Raw genomic sequence first — 17,623 nt, 5'->3', positions numbered from 1 at the left:
AAACATCATAAATGCAACACGCTAACACGCTAAAATCAGAATTGGTAGGTTGGTGTAACACCATGAAAGCTCTTTACAAAAACCAGCCAGCCTCAGAGCTCAGCAGTCCTGTGTGAAACAGTTTCCTCTCTTACACTTACTTCCCATCATTCAGTCTGTCTCCAACTTTCCTTTAACTCGCCACCACGCTTTATCCTCCCAGTCACCCTGCTCACCTCACACCTCATTTCTACGCATCTTTTCTGCCATCTTGACAACATTCCTGGATCTTTCTCTCTCACTTCACATTTTCCCCTCTCTGCCATTGCCTCTCCTCTGTTCTGTCTAGCAGTGATTTGGTTTGGTGTGTGTGGGAAGTAAAGAGTCTGCACATCTAGCCTGCTTTGGCTGTGGTCCCACAAGGAGGGAGGCAGTAGGACTCTACTCTGTAGACCTGCGCTCACGTTTACACAGTACATGTATACACATCGCAGTATCACACATGTTCACTAGCTCAGCCCAATCCTGTAGACTGGGGTCTTAAAGTTGAATTAACCTGGGTGTGAGTGGCTAGCTTGTATTCTTTTCTAGAAATAAAAATATAATGGTGAACGGGGAGGAAAAAAGTTACAGATCCCCCCCCCAAAAAAAATCTTATAAACTAAAATTCTGAAAGTGACAATTTGCTGCTTTTGTCTCAAATGATAAAGCTGAATATCAGGCTTGTTTTTGACTGCGCAACTGTGCAGTTTTAGGATAAAATTGAAACATTATGAGCAACAATTATGAGCAGAAATTATTGGCACCTTATTTCCATTTATCTGAAAGCCTGATCAAGATGAGGTAAATGCTCAAATATAAAACAGAAATTGGAATTGCAGGCCCCCAGGCTGACAGTCTGACTCTCGTGCGGATCTGACGTTTTGCAGGAGCAGGCCTAAATCTCTCGGCCTCCATCAACAACCTACACGCAGCCTTTGGTCTGATAACACTGTGGAGCACTACGTGACACTGAGCAGCCGAGGCAGACAGAGGTGGACAAAGAGGAAGAGGTAGATGAACAGAGAGTGAAGTAAAGAAATGCTCCACAGGTCATAAGATCTACATCATTTAAATTCTCTGTACAAAAAAAAAAAAAAAAAAAAAGCTCCTCTTCTTTGCCATCTCACTGAAAAAACATTCTGCTCCCATTTTTAAAATCACCCAGCTGCTCGCTCTCTCTCTCTCTTACACTTGTAACCTTTACTAAGTCTCTCTATTTTTTCGGCCTTTTCCACTCCAACTTCTAAACAATAATATATCCACACTAATACGCCTCATTTTAAAAATGCAATTTCTGTCTATACTGAACATGTCTGTAAAGTTGTATCACATTGATCATTCACATACAACGGGAACAAGTGCGCCAGTGTAAACAGGAAGCAGAGGGGCTGGTTGCTTGAAGAAAATACTGCAGAGTAAGAAAGCCAATGGCAAACAGACTCGAGAGAGGTTTTGGTTTTTTTGAAAATTTTTTACTTGGACGAATGAAGTGGAACTGCTACTCAACGCAGTGCAAGAGGCTGGCACAGCCACAGCAAACTTAGGAATTTGGCCATTAAACTTTCTCCCTATTCGCATTCACATTTATGTGGAGGGTCGGCTACATTAAGTGCTCCTCCAGACCAACTTAACTGTAAGCGGGTAGTAAAGCCCTCCAACACTGGCTCGACACTGAAGCAGGGTTACTAACCAGGAAACTCCACGCATGAGTTCCATGTGATTATTTCAGAGGGAGTGTGTCAGTATTGAACAAAATGAAGTGACTTTTGGGAAACTTTGTGCATGTTTGGGCTTTGAAAAGTGCTTAATTATAATTAATTAATTTCTGCTCTTGTTACAAGAAAGGGACAAATAAAATAATGACATGTGGCAGCTTTTCAAAATGTTTTAAATGCCCAAATAAAGTTGAATCAGAATAGATACTTATTACAAATTGCTGCTTCTGTCTGGTGAACCAGAAGACATCCCAAAGCTCGTCTCTGCATTTCTACCCTACTGCCTCATTTAGAGAGCCTTTAACGGCCACATGCCTGACTCCACACGGTTTGTCACGGTGTGGGAAAGTGCTGAGGACGAACTGGACCAAAGACTAGGGGTCGTTGCAAAGCAAATACAATGAAATTATGAGGCATTATGCGGCGCCACAGGGAGCCGCATAAGAAAACAATCCCAGAGTTTTTTGGGTCAGTTGTATTTTCAAAAGTCATGCTGACGTAGTGTTAATGCTCGGCACAAATGCAGTAAAAATTGCGATTTTTAAAACAAAAACATATCAGTGTGGATGTACTCCTGGCACACCTTGATCGTACATCAAAACTCCCCTGAAACAATAAACGACTTCTTTTCTATAAAGCTAAACTGCAACGCTAATTTTTTTGGTAAGTGTTTTTCATTGTTTTTCCACCCCTCCAATTATGCAGCGATTAAATAAAATGATGTGCATGCTCACACAGTGTATAGCACAAATATATGAATGCCTATCCTTTCAGATTAAAAGCACAACCAACAGATTCATTTGTTCTTATTTGTGTGTTAGAGCTGTAGTGTGAAGGTGAATTAATGAGGAAATACAACTCACTCATAAAAGCCAGTGAGTGCATCTTTATATTTATCCATACATACATGGAAATGCTCACTCACTCACACACTACATATAGATTCAGCCTGAGAATGTGTGATGGTAGAAACACCTGAAGAATCATAATTGCACCAGACATTGTTCTTTCCTCAAAATCGTTTATGTACAAGAGCGATTTGTTTTTGCTAAAGTAGCAAATGCTTTGTTCCAGTGTGTAGTGACTACTCTGTTTACTAATCCAATGGCTTGGATCAATGTCGGAGAAAGACATGTGTAAAATACTGAAAAGAGGAGAAAATGTAGAAGCACACAAAAGATACACACACAGAGTTTGTATGCAAGTGCGTGGCTAAAACTTACACAGTGACGTGATGATAGTGTGGTGAGAGCTAACAGTGTGTAAACAAATGAAGCTCACTACAGCGTGCACCTTTTCCTGCTCCACCCTCCCCTGTTGTCTGTCTGTCCAGATTCAACACCCCAATAACCAGAACCACCTGTGTCAGCTATCCATCCCTCTACCAGACCATCGCTCCATCTGTCCATCCAGAGTCCTCCACTGAGTCTTCGTCTCTCCCTCTGTGGGATCTTCAGGTCTCTTCCCGGCGGACAGATGGACAAGATGGGATGGGGTGTAGCGCTAGGCGTAGCTGCGAATGGCTAGACTAGAATAGACTGAGTCTGGGCTTGGCAAAGCTAAAGCTAGGCTAGTCTAGCACATGGCTAATCTGACGCCAGGCTGGTCGAGGCTAGGCTACCTACTGAAGAGCGAGTGGAGCTGGTGCTGATGGCTGTAACACTGGCTGCTGCGAGGCGACTCGGTGCGATCCATCACCGCCTGAAACCAACCAGCCACATCCACGTCCAGCACCTCGTAACGCCGGATGAAACTATGCTCCTAAAATGTGAACACAGTTTAAAAAAAAAATAAAAATTTTAAAAATGTCTTGTCTGTTTAATTCCTACATTTAACTCTAGTGAACCTCAAAAAAAAATCTCGATGGGCCAATATAAAATGGTGACTCACCAGCAGCTGATGGTATTTTGGCCGTTTTCTGTGATCCTTTGTGAGGCTGTGGAAAGAAACACTCAATGTGGTGGTGCAGGAAGCAAATTTTAATAACTTAGCAGCTATATTACTCATGTTGCACATTTTGTTACAAGAAAAATTGGGTATGTTTTACACTGAAGTGCACAGAGCACAGGAGATCATTAAGACTGAAATACAAGCCAAACAAAAACAAAGCACCCATCAAAAACTACACAAACCGCCACAGATCTCCAGTTATCAGTCCGATCACCTGATAGCTCTTGACTGGACTGTAGTTGGTGAGCCTCAGCTTTAGAATGCAATTTTAACTCACCAGTCTTTGACAAAGGACTGGAAGTCGAGGGAGAAACCCATGCCGAGAGGCAGGAGAGGAGGGTCTTCCTGCAGCACTTTGGTCAGAACCTCAAAGTCTGTCTTACAATTTTTGTAGGGGAACTGCCCTGTAGCCAACTCCACCTGGAAGACACAAAAAACCCCATTAAAATCTTCAATTGATCTACAGATGTCTACAAAGTAATAAAAACAATATTTCCAGTTTGTACTTTGGTTACTGAGCCTCCGTAGAACTTGTAAAAAAAAAAAAAAAAGGAGCTTAAAATCCCCCAATCTCATGAGTCAACTTTTATATCTCAGTTTATGTCTGTTAATATGCAACGCCAACCTTCTTATGTCCTTATAATAAACTGTACTAGAAAACATGATAAAAGTAATAAGGCGTGTTTTTCTCATTTCAGCAGAATAATTTTGTCATTCACAGAAACTTATTTGATTATCTAAAAAGTTAGAGAACAGCAATTTTAGTTTAGTCTCGCAAACACAAAATGCCAAACTGGTTTTGAACACTAGTCACCAGCTGAATGTTGGCACCTGACCCACTTAACTCACAGTGCTCATACCCACTAGCAACTCATGAAGTTATGACTACATTTTTAAAAAATGTAAGTTGTCGTGCGAGACACTGTTATTACTACATTTTAATCACAGCATCACCAGCCTCACATCCTGTGACATAGCAGCACATTAAAAACAGCTGTTTAAATATGAATGGATTTGATATTTGGTGCTTATTTTGTAACTGTCTTTCAGTGTAGTGAATGTAAATATTCCTACCACGGGCATAACACCAGTCATTGCAGCACCTCAGGCTGACACTGTATGTGGTAATAAAAAGATGACAGATTTACCAGAGAGATGCCGAGGCTCCACACGTCTGCCCGGATGTCATAGTCGGGTTTGGTGGGATCTGGAGGGTCTATTCTTTCAGGCTGCAAGATTTCAAAAGACAGGAACACTAAGGTTAGGCCGTCCCAAGTGTGTGCATCATGTGAACTGGGATTTCCGCAAGCACAGACTGGCATAAATGCTCTAACAAAATCTCAACACCTTTAAGACTCGTGTTTTAATGCATCTTATTGCAACAGTTACCACTGAAGCTGCTGTTTCCTTCACTTAGTTGGCAGTCAGTTCGTCTATGCTTCATTTATAAAAGCTTCTACTCTGTCACTATGTTATCCTTGCGTTGCTCTCTGCACAATAAAGCAGCAACAATAACAGGTTCTCAAATGAAGTTTCAAATCATTGCTGCTGAGGAAACGGCTCTTACTTTTGTTAAAATCCCCGTTAGTACCAGCCTTAGCCTTGACTATTCTCCCTGAGGTCCTCCATACATTCATGCATGCACATTAACAAACGCAGTAACATAAACAAGCAAGCGATTATCATACATACATCAATATTCATAAAAAAGAAAATAAAAAGCACACTGACAAAAATACACAAATCATCAAAATTCAAACTAAGCCAACTATATGATGTATATACATACATCCTATTAACAACTCTAGAGGTAACTGTAGACTTTTATGTGTATAGTGTGTCTTTGTGTGTTGTTCTCCTTACTGCCATGTAGGCAGCACAGCCAGCACTGCGAGTCTTGGCCTTGGAGTCGACGAGGCGTCCGCTGATGCCGAAGTCGCACAGTTTAATCTGACCTTTAGCGTCCAGCAGGATGTTAGAGGGTTTGACATCCCGGTGGATGACACCGTGTTTCTCTTTTAGGTACAGCAACGCTTTCACTATCTACAGAGGAAACACCCACAACCACACAGTGAGACAAAAACAATCAAGGGAGCTGCGCTGTTTGTGTGTGTTGCTGCCACTTACTGCCACTGTCATCTTCCCGAGGATTCGCTCTGGGATGGGACCCTGGATTCTCTTCTTCAGCTTCTCGGCACAAGTTCCCATCAGCTCCATGGCAATGAATACATCCGTCTGTACATGCGCACACGCACACGCACACACACACACACACACACACACACACACACAGAGTTAGCAGTTGAGGTCTGAAAGCTTGGGAGTTTCCTAAAATGACAGAGTAAAAACACCCTGGATGCAAATATATAAAATAAACCTGAGCCTGCACTTCGGGTGCTGTGGTGTCCAGATTGAATTTACAGTACTAGAATTTTATTAAGATTACAAACAGTTAAGTATTTTGGGGACACCCACGTTGGTCACTATGGCGCCATAGCACTGGATGATGTAAGGGCAGTCATGACTCTTCAGCACCACGTCCAGGTCCATCAAGATCCTCTTGTTCTCATCTTTGTTTCCCGTGCGACGCATTTGCTGGTGACACACACAAACAAAATGAAAAGACCCACTATGCTGGGTGAAGGCATTAATAAAACAGACTCCTATGGTGCTCTTTTTGACTGCCTAATTATTAAACATCCCAGAGGGCTGCAATTAAGTGATCTCTTTAATAAAGGGCTTGTTACATGGGGCTGTAACTGCTCGTCTGTTGGTAAACTAGTCACAATTAAAGCATAAAAGACAATAAAGTGAGACTACACCAAGCAGAGCTCAGCGTGCATAGCTTCAATCTTTGGGTCTCTGTTTGGATTTACCCTCTGAGTATTTTGTTTGATTGTGGTAACTGAAGTTAGAGAATTTGTGCTTCTGTCCTCTGCTATGAGCACACATGTCAATGCTACATTAAGCGCAAAAAAAAAAAAGGCAAAAAGAAGCCCAATATCCTTCTAAATGATCAGAAATCAGGAAGGAATGACAAAGAGTGGGAAATAAAATAGCAAAAACTAAGATGAAAAATAAAATGTATGAGTTCATGCAATAAAGGACCAAGCACTGATCTGGGATCCACATTTCAGTAGGCCAGCCATCCAAGAAAAGGGAAGTACAAATAAATGCATATGTGAGCGTTCACAGTATCTGGCTGTCACCATTATGTTTCAGTCTAGCCTGAAAACCATCGAGAAGTGGAGTACCTGCTCTTTAGCAGACACATTTTTGATTCTGTTTAGAGTGCAGACATTTTCCACGTTTTACAAGCACAAATGTACGACTGCATCCCATTCACACGTGATGACAGAAGCTCTCTGGCTGCACTTGAACAGCTACTTTCAGCTGCTACCTTCTTCTCAATGGATCGCCACAGCGGGTTACTCCACACTTGATTTAGCAGATTTTTATGCCGGGTGTCTCCTCCTGGGATCAAACCAGGGATCTTTCGCAAATCACTGCTTTTCATGCCTCCGTCATTAATATTTTATAAACGTCACCGTTTCAAATCTCACACATTATTATGAACCTGTATATGCTTGACTTCATCCGATTATGTCGTCAAGTAATGTTTTTTTATTTGCAGCTGCAAACACTTTAAAGACAGATGGCCAAGAAACAATTTGAGAGCCAGTACAAGCAATTTGCTGCTCTTTCAACTGTCTGACAATAGGAAAAAATGTATATGAATACAAACTGCTGCCCTTAATGCAGAAATATTGCAAAAAGAAGTGAGATATATGCTGGCTACGTTAGAGCAAGCTGACACACAACCACTTGAATGGACATTAAAATAAATGCTAAGCTCTAGTTTTTCTGGTAAAAACACAGGAGACGTTCTGGAAAGAAAACTGGGTCTTACTTTGACGGCGATGACGTGTCCTGTCTTCTTGAATCGCACTTTGAAGACCTGTCCACAAGTCCCGCTGCCGATCTCCCCCTCGCTGATAAGGTCTGTTACCTCTGCTGGATACCGCTGTGGAGGCACATGGAGCAGCAATCAGAAAACAAGACCTCAGACTTTGTGCTCGAGATATTTTATTTATTTGTTAAATATTATAAACAAACTATAAACAAACTTTCTGCATCAGGCAGCAACAGTAAACCCCACTGTGCTATTTGAGAACACACATTTGGCTCTGTAATTTATTTGCTCTCCCATCAACCAAGGCTAAAGAATCCCAGGACACAATGGGAAGATGCAGAATTTCCTTGCTTTGTTAAATATAAGTTACTGTTTAATGCGCCACAGTGAGCGACAGCTCATTGAGTGCACTGCGTAGCAGCGCCTTTAGGCTAATGAAAAGAAGAACAAACAATCTGGAGAGCAGTAATGAGTCACATCATTTTCTCAAGCATCTTCAAACTCCGACTGGCACTCAGTGTGAAACTAGACCTGAAGGCCGGAACAGGGAGAAAACACACAAACTAAACAAGGCCAGACATTATTCAGCAAACCAGCAGATGCACCACGATTGTTGCCGGTTTTCATGTTCTATTTATTCTCAAAAGATATTCTGAGCTCTGCCCAAGAACACGCTAGTAATGTGGATGTTTGTTTAGTGTGTTTTAACCTTGACCTGATTTAACAATGGTCTTTGTGCTTACTAGAACAGCCTACATACTTCTGTATTAAAATGCATTCAGCCACTTTATTACGTACACCACTTCAGCTGCTCCTTGATGCAAATATCGGCCTGGTCTGAGTATTGTCCATCCCTTTATGACCACAGTGTACCCATCTTCTGATAGCTGCTTTCGAGCAGGCTAACACATCATATCACAAAGTTCAAATCATCTCAAACTGGTTTCTTGAACATGTTCACAGTACTCAAATGGCCTCCACAGTCACCAGGTCTCAATCCAATAGAGCACCTCGGAGATGTGGTGAAACAGGAGAGTCATATCATGGATGTGTAGCTGACAAATCCACGGCAACTGTGTGATGCCATCACATCAATATGGACCAAAATCTCTTGGAAATGTTTCCAGTGCTATGTTGAATCTATGCCACAAACACTTGAGGCAGCTCTGAAGGCAAAAGGGAGGTCCAAGCTGGTACTAGCAAGGTGTACCTGAATACTGAGAGTAAAAACAATGGTTTCCTATTTTCCTACTTTGTTTGTAGTACGACTAACCAGGCCCATTGGTAGGCTGATAATCTTTGAAAACAAGGCACAGTTATATCTTGATTCATGCCTCAATTAATGTCCCAAAGACACTAATTATCTGGGGCGCACAGGAAGATGATGTGTTGGGGTTTGGCTGCACAGACAGCATTTCCTAAAAAGGATCAGTTCACTGGGTTTCATTTTTCTTGACAAAGTAAAAGCCAGATCACGTCTGCATCCTCATTCTGATTTTCACTTCTCTAATTACAACATGTGTCTCAGTGTGCACATCTCACCTGCCCATCAATCTTCAGATAACCCGTCTGTTTCATGATCTCCTGCAATTTCTGGTCAATCTCTGCGCTGTGGGGACAAAAAAAAAGAAAACAAATCAGTGCCAGGAAACGCAACAGGAAGTGTCAGTGTGTAACCTACACTGCCAGATGAGAGACCTGACTCATAAATGGAGTGTATTTCTGAGCATCTCTTCCACCCACACTGTATGCATGTAGATTCATACTGCACAACATCATGACCCTCCACAGAGTGCGCTCTCTACTGCTTCTGTCTTCCAGTGTTCTGTCTGTGCTTACAATGCTGCACTCGCTCATCTCTGTGCATGTGAACTGCTGCTTCTCAGAGAAAAGTTATTTATTCCAAATTTATAATACATTTGATTTTTTTTTTTTTTTAAATAAACTCCATTACCAGCAGGCATTCATAATAGGATAACTGATTCCACTGTATGACCTGTGAATACATTTTCTGAATCAGAACAGCATGTGTTAGTGTGAACATACTTCTCTAGGCTCTTCTGTAGGCCATATGGAGGCGTGGGCAGGGTTAGCAGTTGTCGTGGACGGCTGGTGTATGGGTGGTGCTGAGGCGAGCTCTCTGAAGATGATGAACGGCTGCCTCCGTCGTTAGCCAGTGGCAGCTGGAGCGCTAGAGTGGGGCGGGGGGGGGGGGGGGGGGGGGGGGGGGGGGGATACGACATATTAGACTCATACAGGAGAAGATGGATGATGGTGGTGCTGGTGTGGCTTAAATTAGTGGTAGCTACTTAAAGTTGCTGCTTTTACTTTTTATTTTATTCCAGAAATCTGGCCTTCTTATTTTTCTTTGAACAATAAGGAGATACACAACCTCTTGCTGAGGTCAGAGTTTGCTCATTACATCACTGACCTAGGTCCTGCATAGCATTTAGTCACTACTGGAACTCGTGGGGTTTTTTTTTTTCCTCCCTCAATGTCACAGCTCTCTTTTGGTTTGGTTTCGCTGATGACCCGACCCGATGTTAAAAAACCAAAGAGGACGGTAATCTCAGAGCAAAAGCGACACGATTCTCAGGCAGAGAGAGACAGCAAAGAATTAGCCCACAGTTTGGAAGTCTCGGTTTGTTTTAAAAAGAAAACTACAGTCCATTACAAGTTTATTTTAACAGCTTAGGGCAATGATTTTGAATATCTATTAAAGTATTTCAGTCATTAAAGTGACTGCTGAGATCTTAGAACGAGGTGACAGAGACGGAGACAAATACAAGCACCAAAACAAACAAAACAAACAAAAACAAAAAACCCAACCCATAACATTGTTAATTACCCCTCACGTACTATTAGAGCAAGTGGCGTAGGCTAAAGCTGAACCAGGAGATCAAACATGTAATGTGGCATTTTTACTGCATGCTTCCATTTCTGACTAACAGATATTTTATGTCTGTGGACTGTTTTGAGCAATGATGCTGTTTTCTCAGATCTCAGAAGCACGTACCAGGTTATCATAACCATAAAACCAACAGCAGGAGAAAATAAAACATCAGAAATTAAAAGTCATAATAGACTGTAGTATCCAATAAAGCCAATATTATTTAAATAAAGTCAGCATTACTGAAACTGAATTTTTCCTGGCCTGAAATGGGCCTTTGAGGGGTGACTACACATGTAAGCCTGATTAGTGAAAGCAAATACATGAGAAGTCATATTTTCATGTTATTTCTGGCCATTTGATAAACCAAAATAAATAAATGTTTTAATCAAATGAACCTGCACTTGATTGCAGAGGAGTTTAAAATATTTTTGTTAAAATGTTAAACAGTTGTAGGTGTGGATCACATTTGACTGCAAATAAAATCAGAACAGAGGATACCACATGCTTCTTAGCCCTACATAAACATAGGCCCAAATCATGCATTCAAGGACATGTTAAAACTCCACCAGCCTTGTAATATCAGGTTCATGTGCAAACAAGCACAAACGCATCTTCCAGTAGATATGTTAAAGAATTTCAGGAAGAAACAATCTGAAAACAGTATTAGTACCGGTCATGCACCAAATTCTCAGACAGAAAGTCAGCAGCTACAGTGACCACCCCGACCATAAATACAGACAGTTTAACCTTTTGCTTAATAGCAATCGCCAATCATCTTTTTAAAGGTTCGAAACCAGTTTGCAACACATCTTAAGGACCAAGCAGTGCAGTTAATATGATTCAGATTTTATTTTATTTGTTTGTTGTAGCATACTGGCAGCTCCTCTGAGAGTGCCAGTGTTTGGATCCATGAGTCACCTGTATGAATCAGCCTGTAAGGGGAGAACGAGTTAGTGAAGGAGAGGAGGGGGGTTAGCGTAACAAGAAAGGAAGACTCAGGCAGTCTTTGGCACAGATTGCATCTCCATAGTTCGACTGGCTCCAGATGGACGGATGGGAGGATTGATGGGCAGAAAGAGTGAGGAAAGAGAGAGACGCACAAACACAGATACTCGCAGGCACTGCTGCACCGCCCCCTGCTCACACAGTGCTGCTGCAAAAGGAAGGGGGAGGGTGCCAGAAGATGAAAAAAAAAAAACAAACATCAAACAGTCTGATGTGTGAGAGAGAGTGTAGAAATTCGGCCAAAACTGCACAGTACAGACTAAGCTGGAAGTCAGACAGACAGTCAGCTTCGGACAGGAAGGCGAGTCTTCAGTCGGCACACAATGAAAACAGAGAGAGAGAGAGGGAGGGAGGCCGGAGTGTTCACAGCACTCCTGCAGGCGGACTAGTGGGGATGCTGGATTAGAGACCGTGTTAAACAAAACACAACCCTCCAAAAAAAAAAAAAAAAACAAACAAAAAATTGTGCCGTGCAGAAAAGCCACATGCACCGTGATTCTCTGCCTCCAGCGAAACAAAGGTTAATCATCCGACACACGTCCACACACACTGTGAACATTAACACATACCAACACTTCCCTGCCACTGACACACATTCAGACACAGGGAGGAGTAGAGATGGAAAGATGGAGGGATGATGTGAGTTCAGAGGAGGTGTAAATAACTGCTGGGCTAAAATATTAGCAGTGGGTTCATAAACATGGATTAAACGGATTGAGCTGTAAAATTAAAAGACGAGTTTGATACCGAGTATTTTTTTTTTTTTTAGGTACGCACTGATCCAACTTTGTCAATTTACTTGCACTAGCCCAGTGACTGCACACAGTCATTTACAGCTGTACACATTTACCGCTCCTCACATACACATGTTGTATGTTAAGCTGTCAGGAGACAGGTAAGTGAAACAAATAAATATATGGAGTTGATTACACATTCACCTAACAAGCGAGATATCCCTGGTTTGAACCCAGGAGTGGTTCCGTCAGGAAGGATAATCCAGCGTAAAAATTGTCCCATTCAAATATGCGAAGCTACCCACTGTGGCGACCCTTTGTGAATAAGGGAGCGCCCGAAAGCAAATTCTATGGAGGTGATTTAAAAATAAGTCGTTTTTTACTGGAAGCGCAGCAAAAGCTTCCAAACAAGTGTTACACTTAACATAACAACGGCAAAAGAAAGGCAAACAAAACAAAACAAAACAAAACATCTTGTCAGACTGTCCAATTCAGATTTTTGAGTCAGAATTGGACTGATATTTGGTCCAAATATTGGATCGGTCCATCCATATTCTGTAGGAAAGAGAACTGCTTATATGCTGGCCTGCTGATGCTAATCTAAATCTTTGAAATGACAAGTTACTTTATAATTTACTCAAAAGACCATCTAGTCTGCCTGAATAAAACAACAATATTGCCCCATACTGGGTAGTCAGATTTAGCACTAGCTGCCATTTGCAAAGAAAGTATAATTTTTTACCAAGAACTCTATTCAGCCTCTACAATGATAAACATGAAGAAAGTAGTGGTATTGGGGGCCTTTGAGGCTCTATTTGCAGGGCTGGAACAAAGCAAACTAATGAGAATGTAAAGACCTGCCAAGGTCTAAGAAGGTGTGCATTTATATATATAAAAAAAAAAAAAGGATGAAGGAGGAGCGAGTGGAAGATGCGATGGAAGACAAAGGTGTTGGTGAGGTGGGGGGGGGGGGGGGGGGGGGGGGGGGTGCAGTGGCAGAGAGAGCGATGGATTGAATGATACCTGCACGCTGGGAAGGGGCTGGAGCAGGACTGAGCTGGATCACGATGACTGGACAGAGGAAAGAAAATATATACACACACGCACATTACTGCACTGTTCTACTGAGACGATCACACATGCTCGCGCGCACAGACACACACACACACACACACACACACACACACACACACACACACACACACACACACACACACACACACACACACACACTATCAAATCATAGGAGAAAACACTTTTTCACATCACTTGCTCATTTCTTCACACATAAATAAAAACAAACACAACTGAGCATTTTAAACTTAAATTGAACTTTTTCTTATTGTCTACTAATCTCATTAAGACCAAAATCAACTACACTCAGGATTAGACTGATAATGAATCTCAATATTTCCCGTATTGTCTATGGTGCTCTTTTCCCAGGATTTAAAATGTGTATACCTCATTCTATGGAAGCTGAGGCTACATATTGAAGATGCAAGAAAAATTGGGTCAGTAGTTTAATGTGTCTAAAGAGAAATAAAGAAATGTTCCCACCTGTGCCCTCACAATCAGCTGATTTTTCTTACATTAATATATTTACTGAAAACAGGCAAAATTTTACCTTCATACGATAAATACTGAGTACATAGAAGTGGGTCAAAATTTGGATCTTTTAAATTTTCTTTGTTTTTTTCAAGCCTTTCTGACTATACAAAAGAATTATAGGATTTGACCACTGAAGGAATCATGGCTAGAAGATGAGTCTAGTATCAAAATGTAGGTAAAAAGAAGACCCTTCATATGCTATCTATTTTGACCAGCCACCTGTTTCATGTACTGATATGAGCCTTGAAAGTTTCCCCAAAGTGCAATTTTTCTTAGGTTTTCTCCAGTCAATTACCAGAAAACATTCAGGGCACCAATACTCGTTTATGTTAATCTGCATCACAGACATTAAAGAGATGGAGTTTTGCGATTGAAATAATGATACATCCCATGATACTGATGCTTAAAAATTGCTTTAGATTGTGACATCTGCCAAAAAAAGTGGAGTAAAATCTCCAAAATGTGTTACACTAAATGTAACAATGGTGAGAAAATGAAGAATCCAATATCTGGACCAATATTTGGTCCAAATATTGGATTGTTGCAGAACATTTTATCTCCACTCAGGATAGAGTGGAGATAAAATTGATCTGGCTGCAGTTTTTAAAGCAGTCAGGTGGGAAGCATTCAGACTTTTTGTTTAATGACCCAACGATGGGTTTTATAATAACACAAAGGTGAGTGTCCTTTGTACCGTATCTAAACCAAACGCTAATCTCGTAGAAATGACCTTTATCATCAGGATTTAAATGCACAGAAGCAAATACTTGTCAGTCTAATACATTTTTAAGAGGTTGTGGTCTTCTAATGAGATTTTAACAATAAGTAAAATTCAGATTCATCCCATTCACCATGTTTGTGACAAAAAAAAAAAAAAAAAAATCAGTTTCACAAAAACAATTCAAATAACAGGAGGAAAAGGAAGGTTTGTGGTCTCAAACTTCATGAACGGACAAAATGATCTGCAGGGGGGGGAATGAGAATAAAATATTGACTGCCAACACTCTGAAAGTCTATTTTTAACACTGTAAATATAATGAAGAGCTTTCTGTGTAAACGTCCATGCTGCATGTCAGCAGAGGGAGGCTGCAGACCTCCCTCCTGGCTGACTTCTCTCTTGAAAGGGCCCAAACATCACTGCTTCACCAGCTCCTCTAACCACGCATTTATGTCCACTAACAGGCGTGGAGCGCTTCATTCAATATATCTGTTACAAATCTCTATTTTTCCACGATATGTTGAGTTGCAGCAGCGTTTACCACACCAACTAAGTCGTAACCTACGTTAGTTAGCGTATGTCTATAGCTAGCTGGCGTTATTTAGCTTGCAGAAATTAGCATCTGTTTCTTCAAGATCAAAATGGCACTTAAAATCAAGTGTACCGCAAAAATCACGACCAAACGCGCTGCTTACTAGTTATACGAGCGTGCAGATACGCTGCGGATAAATGGCAGGACCACAGCTTTTCATACGTCAACTGAAACTCCGTGAAATTTTCTGACGCTGGGCCCCGCCGCCGACTATCACTGAGGCTGCTAGCCTAGCATGTTTGACAGGACAGAATCAAAACAGATTCAGGGACACGTCTGCCGGCGAGATGTTTCATAACAGCTCTACGGCTTGTATATTTCTGCTTTACGTTACTCCCCACAGAAGGTGTCCCACTTATTTAATTAATAATTTATTAGTAAAATTAGCGGACCAGCCTGAGTTGGTGTTTGTTTATGTAGCTAGCCTGTTAGCATGTAGGTAGGAGCAGCATAACAGCCCGACTCCTTCCCTCCTCCCCCCCAATCTCCGGCCCCGCAGCTCCGATCTTTCCCCCTACTGTACTGGCCGTTACCGACACCCCGGTCCTCCCCCGTGGACACTCACTCGGCCTCGGTCGTGATCGCTGTGGACTCATGTCAATGTTGAGGTCGATTCTCCGGCGCGCTTCTTCATTCTCCTGCTTTAGTTTCTCCTCGATTCGCGACAGCCTCTGTTCCAGCGACGACATCTTGAAAAATTGAGCACCATGTAGTTCCCAGCAGAGCTCTCGACTCCCCTCTCTGGCAGGCAGACCAGCAACACACTGACTGACTGACACACACATCCACACTATACACACACACACACACAACACACGCACGCGCGCTGCAGTAACACATCTGTCCCAGAGCCGCACTGTTATTTTCTTCTGCATAGATTTTTGCTTCGCAAATCACCAGCATCGCAATAAATTAAAAATTTTAAACTCATTTTGTTAAAAATTAATATTTTTGGTAATAATTGCCACCAAAGACCAATTTTCAGCCAGGAAAACCCTGTCACTGGGTGGCAAACAGAAATCATAGGGTTTTTTTTTGTTTGTTTGTTTGTTTGTTTTAGCAATTTGCAAATTTTTTCTCCTTCAAGCTGAGTGAAAACTTACAAAATCCACATTTAGATGTTGCTTCAGTGTGATTTGTGACAGGATAGCAGCAAGAGTGAAGGTTTACAAGATGGTGGTGAGACCTCCTAAACTGGAGGTGGTAGAGCTGAAAGTGGTTCAATGGTTTGGAGACAAAGTTAGTGTTAATTAGTGAGACCTGCTATGATGTGTGGTTTGGAGACAGTGGCACTAACAAAAAGACATGATGCGGACGTGGAGGTGGCAAAGTTCAAGTTTGTAAGATTTTCATTGGGAGTGACCACAATGAACAGGATTAGAAATGAGCATATCAGAGGGACAGCTCAGGCTGAGCCATTTGGAGACAAAATTAGAAGAAAGGTTGAGATGGTTTGGACTTGTGCAGAGGAGGGATCATGGAAATATTGGACAAAGGATGTTGAATGAGGAGCTGCCAGACAGTAGGAAAAGAGGAAGGCCACAAAGAAGAGTCATGGATGCAGTGAAGGAGGCCATGCAGGAGATGGTCTGGTGTGACAGAAAAGGATGCCAGCATTAGGGTGAGATGGAGAAGGGACCAGCTGAAAGATGATGATTTGGTTTCAGTAGTTTTTGTCTACTGTATGATGTGCATTAAAAATGGAGCTGTGGAGGGTGGTTTACTCAGAGGAAAAAAAAATCAACATGAATATTTAAGAAGAAAGAAGACATTTTCTAAGATTAAAGTGTTAAATTAAAGTGGACTGTGCTGAGCAGGTAGATTACACTGGGGTTTTATAGCATCTATCACACCCATATTCATGTTTTCATCTGTTCCCCTCTATGCAAGGAATAAGCATTAATCCAATAGACTATGAACAGTTCAGAGTATTATACACACAAAAACCAAGGTTCCACATATATTGTCAAATCGAGTGCTTTAACTTCGAATATTTGGCAAATCTTTCCGATGTGTTTGTTTTGCTGCTGGGAGCAGACATTTATAGAGATAATCTATAGTAAGTGAAAATTTCACATATTCATTACTGGCATTTACAGTACCAGTTATATGGTGCTCAGAGTACATGAGAATGCAATGCAAATCATCACCTTTACTTGCACTGAATCAGCACAGCAGCGATCCAGGAACTCATGTTCCTATGAAAGACCAACTGTTAAGGACCAGTTTTACCAATTTTATGCAGGTGATGCGTGCAGTAGAACCAGAAGATGGTTTCCATTAGTGATGCTTTCTCCTTTAGCACGCAGTCACTCCAGGAGGTGGTAAAGAAATCATGAATCTGCTTAAACTGATATTTCTGTTCGCTATTCTTGTGTGAAATCCTGTGATACGGCTAAAACTGACATGAAGACCCCCCCCCCCCCTTCTAAAATTTCAAGTCACCTAATAAAGCAGGTGTTGATTATAGAGCT

At 41.6% G+C, this 17,623-nt stretch overlaps 1 protein-coding gene across 2 annotated transcripts; it reads right to left on the bottom strand.

Annotated features, from left to right (window-relative positions):
• Positions 1 to 776: 776 nt before the first annotated feature.
• Positions 777 to 15,888, bottom strand: map2k7 (mitogen-activated protein kinase kinase 7). 2 transcript variants are annotated; one of them, XM_030726909.1, is made up of 12 exons: positions 15,715 to 15,888; positions 13,255 to 13,302; positions 9,646 to 9,790; positions 9,142 to 9,208; positions 7,597 to 7,710; positions 6,162 to 6,281; positions 5,814 to 5,921; positions 5,550 to 5,729; positions 4,835 to 4,915; positions 3,964 to 4,106; positions 3,627 to 3,672; positions 777 to 3,497 (listed from the first exon to the last, which is right to left on the bottom strand). In XM_030726909.1, the coding sequence occupies exons 1-12, from the start codon at positions 15,836 to 15,838 to the stop codon at positions 3,354 to 3,356; spliced, it is 1,320 nt and encodes a 439-aa protein (XP_030582769.1). In that variant the 5' UTR covers positions 15,839 to 15,888; the 3' UTR covers positions 777 to 3,353. The 2 variants fall into 2 exon arrangements, with proteins under 2 accessions (XP_030582769.1, XP_030582777.1); XM_030726917.1 differs by lacking the exon at positions 13,255 to 13,302 and having other exon boundaries at positions 15,715 to 15,887.
• Positions 15,889 to 17,623: the final 1,735 nt, after the last annotated feature.

Source organism: Archocentrus centrarchus, chromosome 1, assembly GCF_007364275.1.
Source record: "Archocentrus centrarchus isolate MPI-CPG fArcCen1 chromosome 1, fArcCen1, whole genome shotgun sequence".
Taxonomy (NCBI): Eukaryota; Metazoa; Chordata; class Actinopteri; order Cichliformes; family Cichlidae; genus Archocentrus; species Archocentrus centrarchus.
The sequence above is the reverse complement of the archived record's forward strand: the minus strand, read 5'-3'. Positions and strand labels throughout refer to the sequence as shown.